This window comes from Epinephelus fuscoguttatus, linkage group LG5, assembly GCF_011397635.1.
Source record: "Epinephelus fuscoguttatus linkage group LG5, E.fuscoguttatus.final_Chr_v1".
NCBI classification, from domain to species: domain Eukaryota; kingdom Metazoa; phylum Chordata; class Actinopteri; order Perciformes; family Serranidae; genus Epinephelus; species Epinephelus fuscoguttatus.
This window is the reverse complement of record NC_064756.1, coordinates 21,914,419-21,927,309: the sequence shown is the minus strand read 5'-3', so window position 1 is coordinate 21,927,309 and position 12,891 is coordinate 21,914,419. Positions and strand designations below refer to the sequence as shown.

The 12,891-nt window shown below is 41.9% G+C and overlaps 2 protein-coding genes across 2 annotated transcripts; one reads left to right on the top strand and one right to left on the bottom strand.

Moving 5' to 3' along the window:
- The first annotated feature begins 4,273 nt into the window (after window positions 1-4,273).
- On the top strand, window positions 4,274-9,782 carry LOC125889481 (zona pellucida-like domain-containing protein 1). The gene is made up of 10 exons (XM_049577515.1): window positions 4,274-4,367; window positions 5,530-5,756; window positions 5,903-6,093; window positions 6,237-6,309; window positions 6,390-6,487; window positions 6,603-6,686; window positions 6,777-6,948; window positions 9,123-9,228; window positions 9,313-9,336; window positions 9,429-9,782. Exons 1-10 carry the CDS (start codon window positions 4,274-4,276, stop codon window positions 9,584-9,586), a joined length of 1,227 nt encoding a protein of 408 aa, XP_049433472.1. The 3' UTR covers window positions 9,587-9,782.
- A 52-nt stretch (window positions 9,783-9,834) lies between these two features.
- On the bottom strand, window positions 9,835-11,835 carry zgc:162608 (uncharacterized protein LOC100037332 homolog). The gene is made up of 4 exons (XM_049577516.1): window positions 11,740-11,835; window positions 11,500-11,558; window positions 11,320-11,413; window positions 9,835-11,209 (listed from the first exon to the last, which is right to left on the bottom strand). The coding sequence occupies exons 2-4, from the start codon at window positions 11,546-11,548 to the stop codon at window positions 10,354-10,356; spliced, it is 999 nt and encodes a 332-aa protein (XP_049433473.1). The 5' UTR covers window positions 11,549-11,558; window positions 11,740-11,835; the 3' UTR covers window positions 9,835-10,353.
- Between the last annotated feature and the right edge of the window lie 1,056 nt (window positions 11,836-12,891).

The following is a 12,891-nucleotide window of genomic DNA, read 5'->3' as shown; positions in this document are numbered from 1 at the left end:
CCATTAACTCCTGTGTCTGCTTTTCCGTGCCGTTTTCCTGTGCCAGAATACTACTTGGACCTATATTTGCTACGTGGCAATGTAATTAAACACAGAATAATTAGGAATGTCATAAAACTTCAATTAAAAGCCTAGTGCCAGTTAAACGCCCAGTCCCTTTTACAAGTCTGGTGTGGCTACACATTATGACAAATAAACGTCTGTCTCAATTAGACGCCTGGTCTGGTTGCAAAACACTTAATTTTTTTTTTTTTTTTTTTAAATACAAAATGCCTTAACTCTTTCTCTCTGATACTCTGTCTGTTGGAGCTAGATCAAATGATTCATTATCTAAAGCCCTTACACAAGTAATATTCATTCTGGTTTCAATAAATAATTTGATTGTATTTCCAAATCTTTACTGAGCAATAGTTTTGTGTGAAAGGAATTTAAGGCCTGTCCCATATTGACGCCTGTCCCAAATATAGGCCTATTGATTTCAATGATTTAAGCAAATAATAGCCCGGAAACCCCAAAAATAAAGCCTTTAAAAACTAGATTTTGACCCAAACACCTTCTGCCCAGACCTTCAGATCAGAGTCCTCCCTAAGGCCATTATCACGTTAGATGATGCTACATTTAAGAGGGGTATACTGCTGCACAAATTAAATAAGCAAAGAGTTAACATTCAGTACCCCCAAGGCTTTTTGGGCCCGGTAGTGGTTGCCCACTCTGCCCACTTGGTATTCCGACCCTGGTGGCGCAGAACAAAACATGTTTCTCTATTTACTGTTGATGACTTTATTTTTGTGTCTTTAGTAATTCCTGATTATTTGTCCTTCTTTTGTTTACAGGAATGTATGAATGGTGTTTTTCTGAGAACCAAGTGCACAACAGCTTTCACTGTGCTGCCTGTTCATTGAGGGGGAAGTTGTGTCTCATGGCTTGCACTCTTCGACACGGGTGAATCACAAGTCTGTCAGCGGCTGTCAACAAAGCATTAGAGCTGTGTCTACCTTTGGCCAGCAGGTGACAGCAAACTACTGATGAATTGCTGAATCTGCTGCTGTCCAATGACACCAGCGGTGATGAGTAACTAAGTATATTTACTCAAGTACTTTAATTATGTAAAAATCTGAGGTTGAATATTTCTGCTTTATGCTCTTTCTGTGCAAAACTTCTACTCCATGACATTTCTTTTTTTTTTTTTTTTTTAAAAGATATTTTTAGGGGCATTTTTAGCCTTTAATTGATAGGACAGTCAAGTGTGAAAGGGGGAGAGAGAGAGGGAGTGACATGCAGCAAAGGGCCACAGGCTGGAGTTGAACCCGGGCCGCTGCAGCAACAGTCTTGTACATGGGGCGCCTGCTCTACCACTAGAAAATATTAAAGATTAAACCAACGATTCCCAATCTTTCTGACTTGTAAATTTATAATTTTTGTCTGTCTTGTTGTCTTGTCTTCACCAAAGACATATTTATTTTATTTTTATCTAAACTTCTCTGATGGTTTAATTTGTATACCTGCTCAAATGATCTAGTATTTTACAAGTATTATAAATATGAGTTGCACAACTTGTTTTTTTCTTTCTCTCCCCTCTCCCATTAATCACCTCATAAGTCCTCTGATTTATCTTTTGACTCTTTGGTAGGACCTGACCCGCAGGTTGGAAACCACTGGACTAACACACCTAACTTTATATAAAGGAGTCAAAAAAGCTACAGCAGTAAAAATGCTACTTATACATTAATGCATCACTGTTAACAGTCTTTATATTGTCATATATAATAACATTATAATAATAATAATAATAATATAATAACAAATACTTTTACTTTTAATACTTTTACTTATAAAACTACCATATCAATAAGAATATGAATGCAGGCCATTTACTTGTAGTAGAGTATTATTACAGGGCTGTTTTGGTACTTTTACGAAAGGATCTGGATGCTTCTTTTAACACTGACACTAATTATTGTTTCTTCAAGAACAAATATTGCTACACAATATTTAGAAGATTTTGATTTGGTTCCCCTGATTACAACATAAAATTGTAAAGGACTTTTAGCAAAGTTAAAGATAATTACGCCACAAATTGATGAACAAGAGGCACAAATTGGTGCATAAAAATTCACCATTCATTAAGGGATCTACGCTGCCCTTTGCTTCACAGGTAAGCAATGTGCACTTAGACGAAAACTCTTCTGCAACTTTGGAGTGTTGCATCTATTTTTACACATTTTCACCCAGTTAGTTGTCAGTGTGATGTGCTTTATTCGCACTCTGGGGGTCATTAGCTGCTTTAATGATCTGCTTTACTGGAGATGCCCACAGAGTACAGTGCCGTGTCCTCACAAGCTTCCCAGTGTATCCTCTTTCTTCCATAACTAAAAATGTGTCCTGCCTTGGGCCTTGTTTTCATTGTTTTCTAGTGTGATTGTATATCAGTAACCATTCTCACACTTGGTGAAAGGATGCAGCAGAGATGCATACAAATCATTATCACAGTACACTGGCAGTCAGTCTAAATTTGAATCCCAAAGTAAGCATATTTTCCTACCCATAAAGGTTCACTTAAAAGTGGAGATACATGGCTGTCTTTGGGGGGTGACAACATGTGATATGCAATACACTCCGTGACATTCACGTGACTATTTCATACATGGGTGATTTGTGGTTTATCCTGGCCTGTCAACCTATGGACAGGTGAGCAGGTGACAGGTGATTTTCCAGACATCTCCATCCAGACATGATCTCTGAGCATGTAGTCAGAGGGATTATAAAAAATGAAATGGAGAATGTGATTAGAGTGCAGAAGAATGGCCGGCGACTTGTTGCCAAATAAGTGTCCTGGGAGGTAATCCTCAGACCCAGACAAAGACTGAGGAGATTGTAAAGGAGTGACGCATCTGTGGATAGTGTAACAAATGTCTCCTCTCACCATGGGCACTTTGGCAAAAACAGAAAAAAAAGAACCCACTAGAACATTTCATACAGTGTTTCTGAGGAACAATGGGGCTTCTCGAGTGAACAGCAGCAGTTGTGGCCCATAGCTATGTAGACTATCTGCACTGCAGCTCGGTGGAGACAATAGAGGAGAGAGGGCTGACATGCAAGGGAAATTAACAAAGGTCAATTCTGGTTGGCTGAGGACTTCTTCGCTTGTGGCAAGCATGATCACCTTTCAAGCATTCAAGGTGATTCATTCTCAAGACGCAAATCCTTTTAGTGAATCTCTGCACAAAGATTTTGGAAAAGGTGCTTCTTTCTTTTGAGAGTAAAGAGTTGATGATTCTGAATCAGTAGATTTGTGTTTTATTTGTAATGCAGCATCTCAGTCATTAAGCAAAGGGGCTGCAGTATAATCTTTTTTAAGCATAAAAAATGAATTTTATTCTGCAAGTTTTCAGTCACTGATTTACTGTAGCATGCTGATAAATAGCCTGCAGGTTTTAGTAACGTTCCCTGAGTTTGGTGAGAAATTGCTGGTGAGAAATATATGAAATGTGGATGAAATCTGATCCTGACCAATAATTATGTTGATAGTTTCAAAATGCATTTGCAAAGACCTGAATTACAAGTTTATTTACCAATAAATATGTGCATTGCATCAAAGTTTGAACCTCATTTGTCTCAGCACAACCAGCTCACAACTTTCATCTTCCATAACTGTTTTGATGGAGGGAAACCCGAAACAGCAGCTGAAGTTAACCTGAGGGATCTGTGTCAAATCCCACTGACAGATTAATCTGCTGTGCTTAGATCTGACAGTGAACCCTGCCAGGAGCGGCTGCTGTCTGAACGACAAGTCACAGTAGAAACGTGGAGAAAGTGTGTTTACTTGTGTGTGTGTGTGTGTGTGTGTGTATTTGTGTGCATAGGGGTCTATATTTAGTCGGAGGGAGAGCACACCTCTGTGGTTTTAGGTGTCTTGAGTCTGTCAAATTCTATAAAAGCCAGTGTGCACGACTACTTCTGCAACACCTGCTCAGGTAACCGCTAAGGTAAGTCTCTTTTCAGGTTGTCTCATGGGGCTACTTGGAAATTTATTGCTTTTAAATGACAGCATTTTGGGGTCATTTTTAGTCTTGCAAAACAAAATTTACAGCACAATTTGATACTGAAAATAAAGATCACATCCAAAATCTACTTTCAAGAATTGTGTTTTTTCTAAACAATCACTTTTTGTGTATTTGCTCTGACTCAGTGCAAAAAGTCCTTAAAGTGATTTCTTTTTTTCCTCCATCTAAACACAGGGTTCATCAATCTGACCGAGCCTTCTCCAGACAGCATGATGCTTCATCTCTGTCTCCCTCTGCTGGTGGTGCTCCTGCAGCCAGCTCTGTGTCTCTACAACTGCTCATCTGAATATGAGAGAACCCCAGGTTGGTCAGATATTACTTTCACTGAGTCAGATGGTTTTGTTTTATCTGAGCATTCTGCACAAATCAGAGCAGATGGCATTTGGTGACAAATACAAATTGAGAAAATTACTTTTTTCCTCTAATGAAGGTTGTAGCTGGTAACGTTTCTGCAAAGTATCCTTTTGTCATACTTGCTGAAACACAGCAATTCTAATGACCTTTCTGCACATGAACAAAAACGACCAATCTGAGCCCAGGAGTTTCTAATGCAGCTATCAGTCATGCCAATCAGTGCATGTGAACTGCGCTCACACTGTCAAACTAGGCAGCAGTGATGTTTTCAGAAACATATTTTTGTGTACTGTTTATCTGTAAAATGAGAAAGTTTGTTGCTGGTGGTTTCAACACAGTGGCCGGACCAACTTTTTTATTTTACAGCTAAACAGTGCACTAAAATTTATTTCAAAAGAACCTTTGAGGGGGCGGCACGGTGGTGTGGTGGTTAGCACTCTCGCCTCACAGCAAGAGGGTTGCCGGTTCGATCCCGGGCGTGGGAGCCCCTCTGTGCGGAGTCTGCATGTTCTCCCCGTGTCAGCGTGGGTTCTCTCCGGGCACTCCGGCTTCCTCTCACAGCACACATGCAGATTGGGGACTAGGTTAATTGGTAACTCTAAATTGTCCGTAGGTGTGAATGTGAGCATGAATGGTTGTTTGTCTCTATGTGTCAGCCCTGCGATAGTCTGGCGACCTGTCCAGGGTGTACTCTGCCTCTCGCCTGATGTCAGCTGGGATAGGCTCCAGCCCCCCGCGACCCTCAAGAGGATGAAGCGGTTAGAAGATGAATGAATGAATGAAGAACCTTTGAGGTGAAAAATAGGCAGAATCTTGACTCATATTTGATCAACGCTGCTTAGTTTGACAGTTCACAAGCTGTAATTGACATAATTGACAGCTGCGTCAAAGACTTCTTGGCTCTGATAGGTTAGATTGGTAGATTCTCGCCAATGCCATTAGAAGGCATAAACGTTACCAGTTGTAGCTTTAATGTTAGGAACTTTTCTTATCTGTGTCTCTGCAGCAGCAACTGGATCATCATATTAATTTTCCCTTTGAATCCAATGGGAAAAAAACTCTCACAATGTTAAAATCTCCTCCTTGGCTTCTCTTTTCCCGTCTCTTACAGACAGCTCAGACATGACAATTGACTGTGGCACCACAATGATCACGTTGGAGATCAACCTGTGCACGGCTCAGTGGGCAGGCTTCAACACCACCGACCTGGCTCTCAACGGGGAACACAACAATACAGACTGCCAGGGCTCTGCTGACACCAGCGTGGACCCTCCAATCATCCGTTACAAGCTTCCTGTTAACCACAGTCTGGATAACCCCTGCCGCCAGTCTCTGCAGGTCAGAGGATGTTGAATGATGTTGAAATACTAGACAAATAGTTCCAGGGATTTTACTGCAACAGGGATTCAGATAAACGTTATTTAGAGTTATTATGTGGCAATATAGAGTAAGCTCATATGTTTTTTTTGTGTTGTCTTGTTCAGATTGTGGATGAGAACCCAGACCCCACAGGTCCCTTTAGCAGCTTCTCAAGTATCCAGTCAGTCATCATCACTGGGTACATTGACACACCCAGATCTGACCAGGGGATGATCAGCTACTCCACAGACCTCTACTACCATTTCTCTTGCCGCTACCCGCTGGAGTACCTCATCAACAACACAAAGATTGTGGCGTGAGTAACAGTTCATCTTAATAAAAGCCTACATTGCGCAAAAAAGATTTGTCTGTGATGATTATTTAGTTGTAAATGTACCCTTTTGCATCTTGTCTGAGGCAACACATTACATGTGCATCCTGTTTTCCATGATTTTTTAGCTCTTCAGTTTCCGTGGCGACCGGCACTAATAATGGAACCTTTATTGACACACTGCAAATGAAGGTTTTTAATGTAAGTTGGCAGCCAGAGACACACTACACTGTAGAGCTATTTCTCTTGACTTATTTCGCCCTGACGTCTTGTTTCTCCAGGACTCTGACTATACCCACCCGTTAGAGGTTCCTTCAACAGGACTTGAGCTACGAACCAAGATCTATGTGGAGGTCAGGGCTGTTAACCTCACAGGAAAGTATGTAAAACTCTACTTGGATTAGTGGATGCTCACAGTGAATGTGCATAACTGAAAACAATATTGAAATGAAAGTGAGTGTTTTCTAAACTGTAACTTATTGTCCTCTTTTTAGTTTTTACGTACTGCTGGATCACTGCTTTGCCACTCCCACCCCTTACAATGTATCACACACTGAGAAGCACAACTTCTTCACCGGGTATGGACGCACACATTATTAGCGTAGCTTCATACATCGGGGAAATATCATAACTTCAATTTCACTTTCTAAAATTCTGCTCTCCTCCAGCTGTAATGTGGAACAAAGGACATATGTGACAAGTAATGGCGTTTCCAAGATTGCCCAGTTTTACTTCGACGCCTTCCGTTTTGTTCAGCACCGCGACCAGGCCAAGTCCGTCATCTATCTGCACTGCATACTGAGACTCTGTGAGCCCAGCAAATGTCGAGAGCTGCTCGCTGTAAGTTGAAAAGTCAAGAACAAATGAATCTGTTTTAGAGGTCCAGTGTGTAGGATTTAGGGGGATATATTATGGCAGAAAATATTCATAATATATTAATATATTATAATATAATAAGTATGTTTTTTCTAGTGCATAATCACCTGGAAATATGAATTGTTGTGTTTTCTTTACCTTGGAAAGAAACAGTTATATCTACATAGGGGGTGAGTCCTTGTCCACGAAGTCTGCCATGTTGCACCATCATGTTTCTACAGTGGCCCAGAATGGACAAACCAAACACTGGCTCTAGATAGGGCGATTTAGGTTTTCACATCAGCCAGTGTAGTTAGCAGCCCCTCTACGACTGCAGTGTTGGAATGAGAAACTATTTTATTCAGTGTTTTTACTGGTTTAAATCACCAGATCCATTTGTTTTAGAGAGGAAGAAACCTCTGGAGATAATTTGCCTCCTGATAAAAACCTCTGTCTGGATCTTAAGTTATCAGAGAAAAACTGCCTCTCTGCAATGTGCTAAACGGTGTTGAAGAAACACTGATTTGTAATGTGCAACTGCTTTATTGGGTAATTTTATGGGGTTTCATCACCTGATTAGTTTGTTTTGGAGAGTAGTAGCCTCTTGTGAAAACCTCCCGAACAATGAACACTGAAGGAATTCTAACGCCGGATTTCCACTGGATGCGTGTCCGTTGCGGAAGGGCAGCACTGGTTATCCGCTGCGTGCGTCCGTCTGTCAACACCCAACGGCTGCGTTTGCTGTGCGGAGCGGTGCAGCTCCGCCGGAAGACATCTCGGTGCACTGCCGTGATTAACATCTCATCGTCCATGGTGTTAACGGGGTGAAATGACGTCTGAAAACCACTGACCTGTTGACTTCAGGCCTGCCTCTGCCCATTATGTAGTTTTCAAGGTGTAGTGCAGGGAAATATGATCCGCGTGAACACTGTGTGTTTTGTTTTGAAAATTAACCGGATGTTTTATCGTGTTTCTGTGCACGACTTCCTGCCCCGCACGATCTGCTTTGTGCTGAATTGCTGCGTTGTGCTCCGGCGTCCAGCAAAAATAGAAGTCCTGCATATCTGTTGCGCAGGGCTCCAGACTGCCGGAGCTGTGACGAAGCCGGAACGCAGCACAGCCGCAGCCGGTGGAAACACACACATTGACTAGAATTGAATCCTATTGGCTCCGCTGCCGTGCCGGAGCGGAGATGCAACCAACACGCATCTGGTGGAAATAGGCCGTAACCGGGAGAAGTTTAAGCTTGTTGCAATCTGCAATCCTCACCACTAGATGTCACTAAATCTCCCTAAATCTTACACTGCTCCTTTAAATACGTTAGAGAAAGTAATGCCAAAGCAACTTTCAAAAATAACCCATGGCAATGTTTCTTAGGACAAACATTGATAAAAATAGAAATCTACAGTTTAGACTTAGACATTGCATTGCTGCAAACTGTGGAGAAACAGCATCGTTGCAACATTTATTGCCTCATTAGATTGCTGACAGTATAGAGAGGTAACAGGAAATGTAGAGAGGAAGGTTTGAAACAACATGCACAAACACATGTCCTTGAACAGATCTGTTCTGGGGACACTGTGGTTCATAGTTGCGCCTTAAATGACAATCACCATTACGATTTCTTATTCTATCATAAAATATAACAAGTAAAGAACACATTATTTCTTACACTTAAAACATATATTGAAAAGCAAGAGTTTTACATCATATAAATATGTAAATCACGGGCGGCGGTGGTGTAGTGGTTAGCACTCTCGCCTCACAGCAAGAGGGTTGCCGGTTCGATCCCGGGCGTGGGAGCCCTTCTGTGTGGAGTTTGCATGTTCTCCCCGTGTCAGCGTGGGTTCTCTCCGGGCACTCCGGCTTCCTCCCACAGTCCAAAGACATGCAGATTGGGGACTAGGTTAATTGATAACTCTAAATTGTCCATAGGTGTGAATGTGAGCGTGAATGGTTGTTTGTCTCTATGTGTCAGCCCTGCGATAGTCTGGCGACCTGTCCAGGGTGTACCCTGCCTCTCGCCCGATGTCAGCTGGGATAGGCTCCAGCCCCCCCGCGACCCTCAAGAGGATGAAGCGGTTAGAAGATGAATGAATGAATGAATGAATGAAATATATAAATCAAAACAAACCTGACAGAGTGTTTGTTATTTTCAGGGCTGTAATAACCAAAAAAGAAGAAAAAGATCTGTGACTCCTTTTGGAGAGGAAGGCAATGACTCTGCCACTGTTACAGTTGGACCTCTTTACACTGCTGGAGAAGGTAAGATCCAGTAAATACACTTCTGTAGTGAACTACAATAAAAACTTCTTCACTGACTCTCTTTCTTATCTTCCTCTATTAAAGACAGACCAAATGCTGCTGCCTACAGTGAGTATATGTTGCTCACACCCCTCATTTGAAATACATTTTAATATCTTGAAGAAAAACTAATCTAAATTAATCTCCCCTACGTGTATCAGGTAATAACATGGCATCAGAGAGGGATGACGTGAACGTGCCGGGCCTGGTGGTGGGGGTGGTGTTTGGCTCGGCTGCTGCTGTCATGTTGGTTCTGGGTGGCTGGTTTGCCGTGAAGAAGTTTTACTGGGTGGGAGGATTACCTCACGCCTTTGACTGACGGATCAACTGCCGAATGTCTTCACCTTGTTGCCTCATACCATATTGCAACTGTATGGTTGTTGCGAGAACATTACATCTGATAATGTTGTGATTTGTCAGGAAACCATGGAAACCGAGCAAATACGCTTGTATCTTATGTAACCTCTTCTGTCTATACTTGATTAATCTGCACTCAGATTTCATTTATCGGTTATGAAGGAACAGTCAAACCTGAACTATGTGTAAAAAAAAGAAACTTGAAATATGTAAGCTTTTGAAGAGCAAAGTAATTTTAATATTTCATGTTGTTTTAAATCTGCTCTGATAATGACCTGCAAGTCTGCCCACTGACAGTCTTACTGGTTTTTGGGTATCATGTACAGAATCTCATTGCTGATAGCATAATATAGTTATGATCTGTAGTTTATTATTCAGATCTGGTTTGTACATAATAAAAATCAAGTTTAAAATTTGCTTGGCATTGTACTCTGTTGTTATATAATTAAGAAACAACAATTTGTATCATCAATAACTTTACTCACCACAAGCAACATCTTTTTACACGGCTCAGTGAATGCATACTGACATTTACACACTTATTCACAGACAGAATGAAACATAAATCAAAACCAAACACTCATAAATATTTACAGGCTACTTACTCTGTGAGTACAGTGGCAAACAACAAATGCCTGGACAAGAATACAACTCAAATGATTCACTTTAAAGGGTCATGACAGCAGTTATTTGGTAGATTTTTGTACAAATGAACCACTGTCTTTGACACTACACTGAGTGCAGAATGTCTTGGATCAGAGCAGAGAGTTTAGCTGAGAAGTCCTCCTGCAAAGAGCCACCTGGCTGCATGGATGAGGAGGAGGAAGAAGAAGACAGAAGAAAGTCTCCCTGGACTTCCAGTTTGTCTTCCAGCCCCTGAAACAGCCTCTCCATCCGGGCCTGAAACACTTGGCTTTGCAGAGCTGCATTTTGGCAAAATCGCTCTATACTGGCCGTCACTTCTGCCGCACCTGGCTGTGCAGCTTCCAGCAGAGCAGCAAGCTCTGCTTTGAGAGCCCCTACCCTGTTCTGTGCCTCCCCCCTCAGAGAGCTCACTTCCTGTCCCAACTTAGAGCTTATGTCCTGCCAGAGCTCAGACTTGGCTGCCTCTTGTTCACTAGCAGTGATCTCTTTCAGATGTTCGATCACCCCGATGGTTTTAGTGTGGAAGTCGCTGATGAGGTCAGCCACCTTGGAGCTGCTGTGCTCCAGCGTCTGGCTCATCCAGTTGAAGGCTTCTTGGTACAGAGCAGGACTGGCCTCTGCCTGAGCCTCTGCTGTCTCCAGCCCCTGCAGATAGAGGCTCAGCTGGCCGCACAGGTCTTGCGTGTTGCTGCTGAGAGAGCTCTGGAGCTGCTGGGTGAGGGGAGCCAAGCGCTCTCTCATGCTGGCCAAGGTGGAGCTGAGGTGGGCTGGTGATGGAGACAACCTGTCCCGCAGCTCGGCCAGCTCTTGGCGCAGACGGGTACGCAGGCGCTCTGACTCCATGTTGAGTTTGTGTTGCATCTCCGCCGCCACAGGGTTTGTGCTGTGATCGTCTGTGTCATAAAGGTCACTGCTGTCGATGTGGCTCTTGTAGATTTTACTGAGCAAAGAGAGAAAGCAGCACTCCACTAAAATGTGTTTTGATATTGTTTCTCTTGAGTGGATGGATACACATTTATTTCAGGTCTTAAAAGAGTTTACAATACTTACTCCACATCTTTTGTGAGCTCTGTCTTGTCATGAGCCTGGTTGGCCTTTGAATCAGTCCAGGTTGCCTCCCTGGTGTTACGCTGGAGTGGGTATGCTACAGACGAAGAAAACATTAATGAAAAAAAGGAAATATGTTGCAAAATAAAGGGTATTAAACCACATTTAAGGAGGAATCTATACCTGAAGTTGTCAAGAATGACAGGGCGAAGATCACAACTTTTAGATGCATGATTACCGTTCTGCGGAGCGACAGATGAAAAGAAATACATAAGAATTTCACATTAGACCAAACAAATGAATCAATACTGAATATTTCCAAATTAATAAATGACATATTATTCCTTTGACATGCATTTCCTTCTCAGTCTAAGACGGAAAACAAGAAGAAGATCAATACGTGGAGAAGTGGCTGGCCTTTACCTGAGGATCAGGGGTCTGCAGAGAGACTTCTCCTCTCATCTGACTTATAAAGGTCCTTGTTATCAGAGCAGCTGCCCAAACTCTGCCTGTGTCAACAGTCAACACGTGGAGGGTCACACTGATGACAGAACACAACATGCATAATATACACACACATGCACACACACCCACACACACACACACATACAGAGACCATGTTAACAGCGTCCACTGTTGAACCTTCAAAAAACGTAACAACATTCTTGCAGCATTGATTCAAGGACATGCAGTCATGTCAATAAGGATACAGCACTTTAAGATAGTGTGTTAACAGGAGAAAGTACTATGGTGAAAAATAGGATAGATCAGTTTTATTTGTCACATATGATTTAAACATGTATAAACCAGTACAATATGCTACAGTAAGATAAGAATACTGTCATAAGAATGATAAAGAAAGACTCATCAAGGCCTTTGTGCTCTTAATCTGAAGAAAAATATGAAAACTAGGCAGAAGTTTATCAGAGCGACCCAAAAAGGTTCAACAAGTTCAAGTTTGTGTGTCCACAGCCAGATAAGAAAGGTGGCCGGATTTCGGAGTTTTTACGTCAAAGCCCCACTTTGCCAAGAACCAGAACTGTACGAATGTTTACAACGGGGGTCAGTTGTTTGACCCACCGTGCCTGTTGTGGCTTTTTAAGCATTGTGCAAGATTGGAAGTGGGTTTTTAATGTTTTGTATGTTTTAAAATTGTGTAAGAATTCAGTGTATCCAGTTTTGTAGCAGCTCATGGAGCATTGATTATGAAGGCTGGTTTTGGATGTTTGACAATCAACAGTTTACACATCAATGTTTGTGCTGCAAGTCAGGACGGAGCAGCTCAAAAACAGGACAAGTAAACACTGGTGAGTGTGCTAAATTCTGTGTTTTTCTCTGTTTTATCTTTTTATCAACAAAACAAGAAAGGAGTAACTCAAAAAGTCAACTTTAAGTGGATTAATGAGTCTTTGTGCTTATTTATAGTGCATAGTGTGACATTTCGGCATTTGTCTGCATTGTCCATAAAATGAATTTAAACATTTATTGATTTCTTGTTTATGATCTTATTAAACTGCACAGCATTTGTGAATGCGATGTGGAGGGTTTTTGCACCAGTGACATGGATATGTAGGT

Excerpts from the sequence above, each read along its gene's own strand:
- LOC125889481 (XM_049577515.1), top strand. The coding sequence starts at position 4,274 with ATGATGCTTCATCTCTGTCTCCCTCTGCTGGTGGTGCTCCTGCAGCCA. Across the intron at positions 9,229-9,312 it reads TCTTTACACTGCTGGAGAAG|ACAGACCAAATGCTGCTGCC; the intron begins GTAAGATCCAGT and ends CCTCTATTAAAG. Across the intron at positions 9,337-9,428 it reads ACCAAATGCTGCTGCCTACA|GTAATAACATGGCATCAGAG; the intron begins GTGAGTATATGT and ends TACGTGTATCAG.
- zgc:162608 (XM_049577516.1), bottom strand. The coding sequence starts at position 11,548 with ATGCATCTAAAAGTTGTGATCTTCGCCCTGTCATTCTTGACAACTTCA. Across the intron at positions 11,414-11,499 it reads GTCATTCTTGACAACTTCAG|CATACCCACTCCAGCGTAAC; the intron begins GTATAGATTCCT and ends CTTCGTCTGTAG. Across the intron at positions 11,210-11,319 it reads GAGCTCACAAAAGATGTGGA|TAAAATCTACAAGAGCCACA; the intron begins GTAAGTATTGTA and ends CTCTTTGCTCAG.